Source organism: Ammospiza caudacuta, chromosome 3 (assembly GCF_027887145.1).
Source record: "Ammospiza caudacuta isolate bAmmCau1 chromosome 3, bAmmCau1.pri, whole genome shotgun sequence".
NCBI lineage: Eukaryota > Metazoa > Chordata > Aves > Passeriformes > Passerellidae > Ammospiza > Ammospiza caudacuta.
Window position 1 is genome coordinate 14,948,698 of NC_080595.1, and position 13,274 is coordinate 14,961,971.

The following is a 13,274-nucleotide window of genomic DNA, read 5'->3' on the forward strand; positions in this document are numbered from 1 at the left end:
TTTTTTTTTTCTCCTTCGTTTTTATTTTTGTCTCACTTCACCTGCTATCTCTCGAGGACCTCGTGGCGGTGACGGCAGGACTGAACGAAAAAAACTCCTTTCAAGCCGACTTTGTGCTCCGTTTTTAAATTGTCGTTGGCTTTAAATTTTTTTTTTTTTTTTTTTTTTTTTTTTTGCCTCTTATTTGGGTATTTTTTCGGGGGCTCTTTTTCGTCAGGTTTTTTTTGGTTTTTTTTTCTTTAATTTCCCCCTTCCCCGCCCCATACATTCGATTTGATTTTGATTTTTTTTTTTTTCCTGCCGGACTTTGGAGGAAAACTGCCCGGCTTCTAGCATGATGTCTTACCTCAAACAGCCCCCTTACGGCATGAACGGGCTGGGGCTGACGGGCCCCGCCATGGACCTGCTGCATCCCTCCGTGGGCTATCCGGGTGAGTGCCGCGGCCCCAGACAGCGGAGGGGAAAATCTTCCTTCCATTCGTGCGGGTTTGGAGGAGCCGGTGGGGCCGCACGGCTGAGGGTGGGAGGCGGGCTGGTTGTTTGCCTCACCCCTGCCTGGGGACGCTCGGGTCTAGCTGAATTTTCCCCCTTCTCCCGGGGTGGCTTCGTTTTCCCAGGGATTTTTAAGGATAAAGAAGTTTCAAATTGAACAACAACACAAAAAAAGTAATTTATTTCCGCACAACGAAATCTCCCCGTAGCTCCCGCTGGAGCCAGGCCTGGCCCTTGCCCAGCCCTGTGCCCCTCGCCCTGCCCGCAGCGGGACGGGCTCGGGCCGCCCTGGCTCTGCGGGGTCGCTGCCGCCCTTGGGCGCTCCTCGGGCCCTGTCCCGGGACACCGGGGCTCCCTCCCCGTGCCGGGGCGTGCGGGGGGCCCGGCGTGACCGGAGGGCGCTGCTCATCCCGCAGCCACGCCGCGGAAGCAGCGGCGGGAGCGCACCACCTTCACCCGCTCGCAGCTGGACGTGCTGGAGGCGCTCTTCGCCAAGACGCGCTACCCGGACATCTTCATGCGGGAGGAGGTGGCCCTGAAGATCAACCTGCCCGAATCCCGAGTCCAGGTACCGGCCCTGCGCGGGGGAATCCTGCACCTCCGTGGGATGGGGCACGCAGGACCACCCCAGCCCAGCTGGTGCTGCTCAGACCGGCTGCTCCATCCGCACTCATGCTCCAGCCACGCTCATCCCTCTTTCCTTGGGACAGGGATGCGTGTGGGGTCCCATCTGCTTGTCTGTCCCACTGTGGGAACATTCAGCCCAAGAGGGAGCATTTATCTTTATTTTTTATTCTCTTGTATTAATTTTATTTTTATTTATATTTTTCTGTCACCCTCCACCTGCTCCAGGGTATAGCAGCCCTACTACCTGGGTGCATCCCAGAGGTTATTCCCTTTGGGCACTGGTCACTGGATACCCAGGAGGGCGGGATATGCAGGCAGCACCCAACACAGGATCTGTCCCCTAAATCCATATTTTGTCACTGTGCCAGAGATATGCAGGAGCTGGGACGCCACAGCCTTTGGTCCTGGCCATCCTTGCCTTTGGCAGGCCGTGGGGTGTCCGGGCAGGGCTGGGATTGTATCTGGGGTGTGAGGGGAGCGCGGTGTTAGTGGATACTGGGAGAACTGGTGCCAGGGTGAGGGTGGCTGAGTGCTCGCAGCCCCTTCTGGGGCTGTCTGGGCCCCTGCTCAGCCCCCCACGCTCCTTGCTGCCCTGCGCCCCGTTTTCTCCCCGCAGGTCTGGTTCAAGAACCGCCGCGCCAAGTGCCGGCAGCAGCAGCAGAGCGGCGGCGGGGCTAAGAGCCGCCCGGCCAAGAAGAAATCTTCGCCCGCCCGGGAGAGCTCGGGCTCGGAGAGCAGCGGGCAGTTCACGCCGCCGGCAGCGGCCTCCAGCTCCGCCTCGTCTTCCTCCTCCAGCTCGGCCTCCTCGGCCCCGGTGGGCGCCCCGGCCTCGCTCAGCACCCCGGCGTCGTCCATCTGGAGCCCGGCTTCCATCTCGCCCGGCGCGGCGCCCGCGGGGGTGACGGTGCCCGAGCCGCTGCCGCCCGCCGCCGCCTCCTGCATGCAGCGGGCCGGCCCCGCCGCCTCGGCCGCCTCCGCCTCCTACCCCGTGTCCTACAGCCAGGGCGGCGGCTACGGCCAGGGCTACCCCGCGCCGCCCTCCTCGTCCTACTTCGGGGGCGTGGATTGCAGCTCCTACCTGGCGCCCATGCACTCCCACCACCACCCGCACCAGCTCAGCCCCATGGGCCCCTCCTCGGTGCCGGGCCACCACCACCACCACCCGCTGAGCCAGAGCTCGGGCCACCACCACCATCACCACCACCACCACCACCACCAGGGCTACGGCGGCACGGGGCTGCCCTTCAACTCCTCCGACTGCCTGGACTACAAGGAGCCCGCCGCCGCCGCCTCCTGGAAGCTCAACTTCAACTCCCCCGACTGCCTTGACTACAAGGACCAGGCGTCCTGGCGCTTCCAGGTCTTGTGAGGGAGCGGTCACCGTCCCCCAAGCTGCCACTGACCCACCCGGGGGCTCCCCACCGCCTCCCGGGCAGGACTCTGGGCTCTTCCTCCTCCTCCTCCTCCTCCCTCTTCGTTAGCAGTGGCGATGTCCTGGGGAGGTCCTGCCGCCCCCATCTCTACTGACTGATATTTATTTGCTTCCTGCACCACTCCACCAGGTTTATTATAATTGTTATTTTTTTAAACGCAACAGAAGAGGAGTTTAAAAAAAAAAAAAAGAAAATTAAAAAGCCAAGCGTGTCCCCCGCTGCCCCCCGGGCAGAGGCGCAGGCTGGCTCCTGCCCTGCCAGTGCCCCCGGCTTTGTGCGGGGACCCTCAGCCCTGCGGGTGTGGAATTCCCGGCTCGCCAGTCCTGTGCAGCCTCTTGCCGCGGGGAGCGGCGGGAATTATGTAAATACTCGGTCCGTTCCAGTGACCACGATTATTTTTAGTTGATGCTGTTGGGTTGGCATTTATCTAGAGTCTAACATGGAACAGAACGTAAAAAAAAAAAAATCTTTTTAAATTTCGATTTTCTTCCCTAAAAGAACGAATCTTTCCCGGCGTCATGTCCTCCGTCCATCCTCGAGGGCTCCGCACAAGCTTGGCTGTGCCGTGCTGGGGCTGAGGGAGAGGGGGCATGGAAGCAGCCACGGGAGGTGTCCAGAACGGAGGCAAAGGGGGAGGGAGGAAAGGCTGCCCAGCTGATCCGCAACCTGCAGACCAAAAAACCCAAAACTTTTGGAGAAAAAAATTAATAAAAGGAAACAAACAAACAAAAAAGCTGCAAGAAAAAGTTTTGGTTTATTCTTTTGGGGGGAGGGTTGCAGGGATAAGCAGCTCTGGTTGGGGGCTGGGGCGGGGGGGCGCACGGCTTTTCGGAGTGTGTTTTTTGGTTCGGTTTTCGTTTCGGTTGTTTCGAGCCCCTTGTGTCGGTCGGTCGGGGCGTTGGGCGGCTCCGGGCTGCAGCCCCGCGTTCCTGCCTGGGCCGGCGCTTCCCGCAGCGGGGACAGGGACAGTGTACGTGTGACTTTTGATGCCGTAACCCCTTCGACTGTAAGGCAACCCCCCTCCTTTCTCCCCGCCCACCCCAATAAAATCTAAACTAATAAATGTAGTGGTGTCGTGTTCTCCTTCCTCCCTCCTGCCTCCTCTTCCTCATAAAACTTCCCTGGGGGGGGGAGTGAGGAGCAGGGAAATATTTCCTGGGGGTTCCTAGCAGCTGGGGATGTGTGTGATGAGTTTGCGAGCGCTCCGAGGGGGGACCCACCGCCGCCTCTGCCGGTGCGGGCTGGGGTCCCGCTCCCACGTTAATTGGCGCTTATTGGTTACGGATTTATCGGTGCCCCGTGGTGCCCAAGGGGCGCGCGGGACGGGCGGGCGCTGCCCGAAACTGCGATTTGTCCCCAGGGTCGGTGGCGCAGCCGCCAAACCCGGGACCCACGGGCGGGCCGGGGTGCCGGAGTGCGAGGGACATCCGGCCGGACCTCTGTCCCTCCGTCCCTCCGTCCCTCTGTCCCTCAGCGCGGGTTCAGCACTGGCGCTCCCAGCCCCGATTCCCGGCCGTGCCATCCTCAGCCGCTGCCGGCCGCGGTCCAGCCAAGGAAGACAGCCAAGGGAGATGAATTTTTTTTCTTGTGACAATCTTGCCCTCTTTTTCCCCCCCCAGAGCTTCGCTTCAGTTGTTGGAAGCTGCCTGTTGGTGCTGGGGCTGTTTCTGCTCGCACAGGACCGGGGGTGCGAGTCGCTGCTCCCCTGCTTGGGGCATTGAAGCTCTGCTCGGGGAGCAGCCCCAAATCCCCATCCTGCTCCCCGTGGCCCTGCAGTCGTGCTCACCGCACCTGGGAGCTCCGGGGCTGTGCCGTGTGTCCCCATCCCTGGTGTCCCCGCAGCCCCGGGACCGCAGAGGGGTGAGAGGGGCCGGTGCTCCCTCGGCTGCTTTGGGGAGGATTTCACCACCTGTTCCCGCCTTCCCGCCCCAGCATCCCGGGGAGAGCGATCGGGGATGCACTGCGATGCTGCGCCGGGAAAACAGCGGGATCAGCCCCGGGAGCCACCCGCGCCAGCCCCGTGCGACATCCCAGGGTTGTGGCCGTGGCAGCCCCCGGGGCGGGGGTGGCTCCCGCACCCACCGGTGCAGCAGGGAGCTGCGGGAGGGCTCCAGGGGCTGGGTCAGTGTTAGGGCAGTTTTCTTTAAGTGGTTCTTTTCCTTGCTGTCTCCTTCTGGGCATGGATATGGATAAAAGACATCTAAGTATTTTTTAAAAAGATATCTATACTTCCACTATGAAATAATTGTTCTCCTCTGCACAAAGAGTGGCTGTACAGGCTGTACAGGCAGTTTGAGTGAGGGCCACGTGTGCTGGTGCATCGGTCCATGCATCCCCAAGCCCTTCCTTTTAAAGGGGAAAAAATTTTCACAGCCCTCCTGGGGCTGGGGAGAAAAAAAAAAAAATCTGTGCTGGGCACAAAATGAACCCGAGTTGCCCTCCCAGATTTAGTGAGCACTTGAGAGAGAAGATCCAGCAGGTGTACAACACAAAATCCCCCAGACACACACCTCCTCTTTAAACAAAAATGATGCACACTTCATCATCCTTGTAAACTGTGCTCCACTATAACTCAGTAAGTGATGCTGAGAGACACAGCCAAGACGGGAGCCTGAATTTTGGTTTTGGTGACATGGTCCTAAACCTCTTCTTCCAGTGCCCCACAGTGGGGCTGGGCCAGGGCTCTGCTCTGGGATGTTGGACTCCAAGGGATGCTCGTGTCCCCGCACTTTTCCCCCCGATTTAGGCACCAGGAACACCAGGTGCCACTGATCAGTGGTTCATCCAGCAACTCCCACGCTGCAGTTTGGGCTTTTTCCTGTCCCACTCACACAGACCTGGAGCATGGTGTTGGAGCTGGTGCTGAGCACAGGTGGTTTGGTGGTTTTGGAGCACGAGAGGAGACCTGGTCAGATCACACCAAGTCATGGCTGTGCCCTCAATGCTCAGCTCCATTTGTTTAATTTTTTTTCCAGTCGGTGCCAGCAGGGTGGGCAAGACTTGACTTCCCAAGCGGGTGTTGGTGGGTGAGCACAGGCTGGGAAGGGTCATGCCTGGGTTTGGGGGAGCTCAGCACCCTCCCTGTTTTGCAAACCTGTCCCAGTGTGGGCTCCCTCCAGGCTGGCACAGGCACTGCCACCCGAGCATGAGTCACGGCAGGTAAGGTGGCACGGCGCCTGGTGCCCGGCTCCAGGGGCAGGCACCAGCAGGATTGCCAAGCTTTTTAGGGCAACCTGGTTCTGAGAGAGCTGCCTACTTGGCTTGTGCCTTACCTCTCCAGCAAGAAGGCTGCTGGGTGCATGGCTACCATTATTATTTAATTTTTTTTTAATACAATTTGCACTTGCTGCTGTAGCACGGAGCTGCCGGGACCGGGGGCCGCAGAGCCGAGGGCTGGCTCAGCCCCCAGCTCCTGCCCCTGCCCGAGCAGCTGCCTCTGCCAAAGGCACCTGGGGCTTTCCTGCAGCAACTGAAGGGCCAGGTTGTGGGGTGAGCAGGAGGAGGGACAGAGGGGAGAACATTCCCGAGCTTGGGCTGCCCTTATCTTCTATGCTGGTGCTTCACGGACCTGGAATAATCCATGACCTATTTGCTGTTAGCAGAGCATTTGCTCTGGGTTGTGTCCCTGCTTTGCTGTTGAACCCCTGCCTGTGGCAGGGAGCTGGGACAGGTGGTGATGGGAACACCCTTAGTGGGCCATGCAGAGGTGGGCAGAGGCTGGACAGGGTTGCTGCTGGCTGGGGTGAGCAACTCCTGTTTTGGGTGCAGGAACTCAAGCCATCATGGCTGAGCATGACTTAAACTATTAAAGAATTTTAACTAAAAATTCTGTTGTAAGTTTTAGAAGTTGTGCCCACTAACATGACTTATTACAGTTATTTTGTAGGCAGCCTTCCTGGCAGGGAGCAGAGAAAACAGGTGATTATAGCTGAATAAGGAACCACTGGTTTGTGGTTTTCCCTGTGCTGACCTCTGTGTTAGCCAGTCGCTGCTAATTCTTACACTTTGAGCAGCAATTAATGCACATAAAATCCCGTGTTGGTTCCAAACCTGTTTTGATTCTGTCAGTGAAAAGTCTGCAGGTGAACCTCCCAGAGGAGGAAGCTGCTGTACCAGAGAGCTCTCCTTTCATGTCGCACTGGCAAGCACAAAATGCTGTGGGGAAGGAGGAGGGTGAAAATGGTCACAGGGATGAAGCCTAAAGGGAAACATCTGCCTATTTCCAGTTAAACCCCTATTCAACACTTCTTTTTTTCCTGGACAGACAGGACTTTTCCAAGAAAACCATGTGAGGATATTTTTTATGAAAAACTGCAATTTTAGGAAACAGCATTCTGGACCTTATGTACATTTCTGGTATCACTTCCTGTATATTTTTAAGCTGAAATCCTCTTAGCATGCAAAGTAAATAGATTATGATATACTGAAGGATTAAGAATCACTGTCTGGTGTCAGATTAATCCCTCATATAGACCATCACTTGTACTGACAGAAATATGGCTGCAATTCAGCAAAATAGCTGTATGGCAGGGCCATGTGCTGCAGCCTCTTAGGCTGAACGAGCCCCTGTCACCGTGGTCCAGCGCCGTGCTGTGTGTTCTCCAGAAATTCCACTTCAATCCGTGGGACATTTAAGGCACCAGCCCGGCCGTCACCACCTCGGCTCTGCAAGGCAGCAGCTGCTCTGTTCCAAAGCTCTCTTTATTTGTTTTTCCCTGTTGAGTGTACAAAACCCTGTGGGCTGCAAGCCCTTGGCTCCCTTCAAACCTCCAACCAAAGTGTCTCTTTCAAATACATGCATGCAAAGGTGTAGATTGGGATGAAGTGCCAAAAGGGTGCAACCAAAATCACCCATCAGGCAGCACAACTTTGACTCATAGGGGAAAGTGGACTGCAAATATTTTATTAGGGCAAAAGGAGAATTTTTGTTAATGAAATACTTCAAATGGCTTGTGGGTTTTGGTTTTTTATTTTTTTACATTGTGCCTTCATTTTCAGTCCATTGTACAGATTTGTTCACTGCATAAAAACCAACTTCAAGAAGCTCGCTGGCTTTGGGTTTCAACCCAAAGTACTGCCCAGAAAGCTCAAGATTAACCCACACACGTGCCTGTGACAGAGCACAAAAAATCCGTGCCCATACACTCTGCACTCCATCAGGTGGTGGGAGGAAGGACCCACGATGATGCTTGCCCCTCTTCACTGCGAAAAAGACAGAGAGAGCTGGCACAGGTCCCCTTCTCAGTGCATTTTCTCTTTGTGGTTAGAGGAGGGAGATTAAAATCTGGACTCCAATGGAATGATGCTTAAGAGGCTCCGCATCTTTTTTCAAGGCAAAATAATGGTTATTCAACTAAGATGATATATCTAGATATGAAAATTGAGAGCATTCTTTGAAAAATGCGGCTGACTGTGAAAGGCTGCTCTTTCACAGAGGTATCCTGAGTGAAGATCTTATCTGCTGGTATCTCAATAGGACGGTTTTCAGAGCCTTAAGTGGAAATTCAAATCTGCTTCCAAGTGAAGATTGTAAAAACATATAATGCATAGAGAATTACAGACTTCCTCCTGAAAAGCTTATGGATTCATCCAAGAAACCCCACCAAATTTTTCAGCACTGAGTTTGTCCAGTAAATGGGGATCACCAATTACTCACTTTTTTGACACCTTTGATGAAAATGTCACCAAGTTGCCTTCCACATGCAAACACAGGGCACTTTCTGTGTGGACATATCAATATGAACTCAGAAATCATTTGGAGATCTAAGAACAGGATATTTTCTAAGCCTGGTACTTTGTCATCTGCCAGTGGTCAGACCCAGGGCTGGCTGGAAGTTTGCTGAAGGGCTTCCTGTGAACTTCAGCACCTCAGTGAGGTTTCCTCTTCTCTGCTTTGGCAGCTCAGTCACACTAGCCCAAAGTGCACAATTTGGAGAGACCCACTGTCTCCAGTCTCCTGTGGGGGAAAGACAGGCAGGATCAAGCAGGCTGCAGGGAGAGGCACTGTGGGATGGAAACACAGGAATCAAAACACCACCCCAACCCAGGGAGAAGAGACAATTGTTGACCCTGCCCCACTGTGGCCTGGGGATGAAGGATGTAGCCACAAAACCATTCAAGGTAAGGTATTTCTCATCTGTTTTTAAGCTCCTTCAGACCCCTCTGACCCTGCTGTTCCTGGGAGAATCAGGGGCTGCAGCTCCAGGGACCGTGCATGGTGTCCCCTGGGATGTGAGGGGCTGGCAGCCGAGGCTCCACCTGCCTTTGAGATCCCTCACGTGGTTGGCAAAAGTGAAACTTTAGGTTTTTGTTACCTTTTAATTAAGCTGGGTTAATGCCCACATGTGGCCAGCCAGGTTTTAAAGTGGGGATGGCATTTGGCATTCCTCACACAATGCACATAAGTGATTTAAGCACAAATCCCCATCCTGCACTCTGTGCCTGTGCAGGGTGGAAGCCTGAGCCCTCTGGGTGTTCAAAGGACATGGAGATGGGGAGAATGTGTGCCACCAGCAGAGGTTATTTCATAACCTGGGCTAGGGCTAGCGTGCCTGCGAAATGCATGAAATGCTTTGCCTTGGAAAGAGATGCAGTCTAGTGAGTCATTGCTTTCTTCTGAATTACAGATGAGTAGCCAGCCCTTCATGATGCAAAGAAAAAAACTAGGTGTGGAGCTGGAAACAAAGGGAAACGTGTGTTTGTCCCGTCTCAGAGGGCACAACACGGTGGCTGGCGTGGGAAGAGGGGGTGGGCTTGGGCCCAGGAGGTGGCTGTGTCAGGCTGTGTCAGGCTGTGGGAGCACTGGTGAGGGTGCACAGGACTCATGTGAGTGACTCCCTGGCTCCCTGACTTCAGGGAAGATAGAAAAAAATCTCCCAACTCTTGAAGTTTCACAAGGAACCTTTACCAGAGCAGCAGCTCCATCTCATGGCATGTGCACTTCAGCACAGAGACAGAGATCTCCCTCCAAAACAGCATTCCCTCCATGACTTCCCTACGTCAGTATGGAGGGAGCAGTAAAAGGGCAATGGCTCCAAACAAGCTCTGCATGGACACTGAGCTTCCAGCCCATGGCTTGGCTCTTCCCTTGCAGGGAGATGGTGAGAGGTGGCCCTGATAAAATACAAGCCCTTGAAAACCCTCAGAGATATGTGAAGATGATTTGAAAGTGTCCCTGATGTCCCAGCTGAACCAGTGCTTGCATCCCAGACCCTACCAGGTTACTCCAGTGTGGAAATGTGAAGCACAGCTTCACCACTGGGACTTCTGCTCAGCAAGGCACCTCTCCCTTCAGGGAGGTTATGAGGTGCCTTTCCTTGGCAGCAGCCCTCATGGTGGGGCTGTGTGTATGTGCCTTGGGTTTTGGGTGGCTTCAAGCTTTCTGTGGGCTCTCCTGGCTCTCTGAATGACACCTGCTAGAGGCTTCAAAAAACATGATTTCTTTTCAGTAAAGCCCTGAGGAGCATCAGTGGCTAAAGGTAAGGAAGAGATGGCTCTTTTGTCCCCAGAACTGTGTCAGGGCCTTATGCAGAGGGGTTTCTGCTGGTGGCTGCTCTGGGGACAAAGAGGGGCAGGTGAATGCAGGCTGGAAAAAGATCCCACAGCATGTTTGACCATGTAAGAGTTCAAGGCTATTTGTAGGTCTCTGTTACTCAAGGCGCAGGGTCCAGAGTGCATCAGGTGGGTATCTGACCAGGGTTTGTGATTTGTGATTTGTGCCTCTGTCTGGGGAGATGTGAAGAAGAACCCAGCCCTGCAGACCTACCTACTTGCTTTTTAAAAAAATACTTTAAAAAAAATCCTATTTGCAAACCTCTCTGGTCACACTAAAGCAGACCTGGCGGTGTCGCGTGGGAAGCCTGTGATGTGGCACGAAGTTTGCAGAGGTGTTTAATGTTAACCAAAGGCTGAAGAGTGGTAATGACTGGAATCCTCCTCTGATATTTGCACCTTTCTGCTGGATCACCCCAGCAATAAACGGTGCTGTGATAATATGATGAGAGCTGATTTTCATTGTGCAGGCAGAGAGCTGTCCAGGAACAGGGGCAGCCAGCACTGCAGTGCTGCTCCCTATGGTAAGGAGCTGCTGGTCCTCCAGAGAAGGAAAACATGAATATCCTGACAGGAGAGCATCTACTTGTGCCCTGGAGAGTTCAGATCGTGGGGTTTTCATGGTAATGATGTGGTCCCGCTCCGGCAGGCGAAGGGAGGAGCGGTATGGGAAGGCACACCCTGTAATTGAAAAGCCACTAAGTCATCTCAGACCTGCAGGGATGGCAGCATGGAGGCAGTGGTTTGCTCTGTCTCCACAGGTCTGAGGCAGGCAGAGCAGAGGATCCTTCTGCTCTCCTGGAGTGGGAAATACAGAGACACCTCTTCCCCGCGCTGCTGTACTGCTCCCAGGAGGCTACGCTTTTTCTCCTGGGATTATTCCCAAGGGCATGATGAAGGTGGGAAAGGACAAGAGGGAAGAAAAGAAACACTTTTCACAAGAGAGGAGAATAAATGAAGAAGCCCCAGGAAATTATTTTAAACACCTGTTTTATTCAGGTGAAGACTGCCTGGTACCTGCAGGAATGACTAGGAGGAAGGACATGCCTGTTGCTAGGATCCATGGGTACCACTGCTTTTCACTGGGAATGCCTTGTTCCCCTTGAACAGCACAACATAAAACCATTCTGGGTGATAGACAATCCACTGAGTGATAATAGATTATCACCTGGTAGTTATAAGGAGCCATTGGCTTCAGCATCTTAAATTGTCTGGATCAGTCTCTGGTCCAGGATCAAGAGAGCAGTTGAGATTAACATTTTCCAAAGGGTCTTGTTTGTACCAAGGTAGGTGACCAAGGTGTTTGGAGCCTTGGTTTCACTGATCCATCTCTGGGACCTGCTACATGGAAGCTCTGAACCAACCTACACAGCTGCTCAAGATTATCAAATCCCAGAATAACGCAGAGCAGGAGGGGCCTCTGGGACCACCCTGCTCAGAACAACAAGGCTGGGCTGACTCTCAAGCAGCACAGTCCTCCAGGCCACCCTAATCTCACCTCCAGGATGGAACATGAACACCAAATCCTGGCCACTCCAATATTGAGCATGGGATGCTCACTTCTCACCTGCTTCAGCCCTGCTGCCTGAGGAGCCATACTCACACAAGCCATGCACATGACAAGGAAAGCTGCAGGTTATCCTCATTCCTCCACCATCTGTCCTCAATCCCCACCTTTGTGATCAGTGGTGGATCCTCTGGCCAGCCTAAAACCTGTCTGGCAAAGCCACCTAAGACAGCATTGTCCTATTGCCAGCTGAGAAACCTCAGCAGCCCTTGCCCATGATCACCGTCCCACCACTGGGCTGCAGGCAGGACACAGGTGACCTGTGCTGGTGCTGGGGGGACACAAAGGACCCCCATGGGAGCACAGTCTCGTCTCTGAGCTACTACTAACGCTCTCCTCCAGAAAACAAATCTTGTTCAACAGCTTGAGCAGTGCTTGGCTGTGTGACAGCCAGCTGCTCTGGCAGGTCACTGGGAACAGTTTGTTGCACGATCTCCACAGTTTCAGGGAGGAGAAACTTCCTCATAGCTGAGAGCAGCAGCGAGTGACGAGCTCATGTGCTGTGATGCACCTACAGAAGGCAGGCCCGTGTCAGGTCCATCCCTGCAGAGGCCTCAGTGGCCCTTTATACTGGGAACAGGTCACCCCTAGCTCCAGCCTTTCCCCAGCAAACTGGCAAAGGAGGGCAAAGCAAATCCTCTGGCTCCCAGCTGCAGGGATCTTCCTGCAGAATTGCCTGTGCAAGAAGGGCCAGGTTTTGGGTGTGCTCCCCTGGGTGGCACCAAGCCCAGTATTGTGCGAGCTCCGGCTGAAGCAATGCGGGAAGTGGAGTCAGGGGGACGCCAGCCCGGGAGGCAGCGGGGTGAAAGGGGGACCTCAGGAATGGACCTCAGGAATGCAGCAGCATGCAGCAGGCTGCTGGTAGTGTCCAGGGAAGAACTGCTGCTGGTGGGTTTGGGATGGATTTGGGATGTGTTGGACTAAAGCCACAGGTCAGTCCAGCTAGAAGGGTCTGGTCTGATTTGCTGGGTGCTAGTTCCCGTGCTGGTACCCAGCTGCTGCAAGAATTCTGAATTTCCACATGCCATTAAAAGTCAAGACAAAATGTTGATGGAAATGTTTTCTTTATGGAAATGTAACTTTATGGAAGCATATAGTTAGTGTTACATGGGTGGCTGTCCTTCTCCAAAAACCTTGGTGTGCACTAGAGGCTCCCCTTACCCTGCCAGCCACGTTCCTCTGCAGCCCAAAGCTGCTGCTTCCCTTCCCTGGGTCCAGAGCAGCTCAGATGGACGTGCCCCATTTTCCTGTGCACAAGCAGCTCTGTGATGTGTGCTGAAATCAAAACACTACTCCCAGGTCACAGAGGTCACACTCTGACCCACCAGCTTTTAGCAACAGTGACCACTCAGTTGCAGTGACTTTCTGGAACCAAAGAATGCTTTAACCACTCCCTTGGGTAGGTCCTTAATGATATGATGGCAAAGCTTTCTTCTGTGCATCATTCTCCTTATACAGCCTGAATGTCTGGGCTTGTGGATTTCACTGTTATAGACCAGAAATTTCAAATGAACTTCTCAGTTTATTAATTAAACTGCTTATGTGAATGCAAGGACATCTTCCCCAGAGCTTGGGGAATGAACAGCTGGCTGACCCAGCTGCAA

The 13,274-nt window shown here is 54.0% G+C and overlaps 2 protein-coding genes across 2 annotated transcripts in view; one reads left to right on the plus strand and one right to left on the minus strand.

Annotated features, from left to right (window-relative positions):
• The first annotated feature begins 249 nt into the window (after positions 1-249).
• OTX1 (orthodenticle homeobox 1) lies at positions 250-3,184 on the plus strand. The gene is made up of 3 exons (XM_058802264.1): positions 250-431; positions 909-1,060; positions 1,736-3,184. The coding sequence occupies exons 1-3, from the start codon at positions 335-337 to the stop codon at positions 2,486-2,488; spliced, it is 1,002 nt and encodes a 333-aa protein (XP_058658247.1). The 5' UTR covers positions 250-334; the 3' UTR covers positions 2,489-3,184.
• Positions 3,185-7,541: 4,357 nt separating this feature from the next.
• Positions 7,542-13,274, minus strand: part of WDPCP (WD repeat containing planar cell polarity effector) — a 147,429-nt gene continuing 141,696 nt past the window's right edge. Inside the window, exon 19 of the mRNA XM_058802338.1 lies at positions 7,542-8,508. Within this exon, the coding sequence (XP_058658321.1) occupies positions 8,458-8,508 (51 nt within the window). The 3' untranslated portion in view covers positions 7,542-8,457. The remainder of the gene's footprint in view (positions 8,509-13,274) is intronic.

Excerpts from the sequence above, each read along its gene's own strand:
- OTX1 (XM_058802264.1), top strand. The coding sequence starts at position 335 with ATGATGTCTTACCTCAAACAGCCCCCTTACGGCATGAACGGGCTGGGG. Across the intron at positions 432-908 it reads TCCCTCCGTGGGCTATCCGG|CCACGCCGCGGAAGCAGCGG; the intron begins GTGAGTGCCGCG and ends CTCATCCCGCAG. Across the intron at positions 1,061-1,735 it reads TGCCCGAATCCCGAGTCCAG|GTCTGGTTCAAGAACCGCCG; the intron begins GTACCGGCCCTG and ends TTCTCCCCGCAG.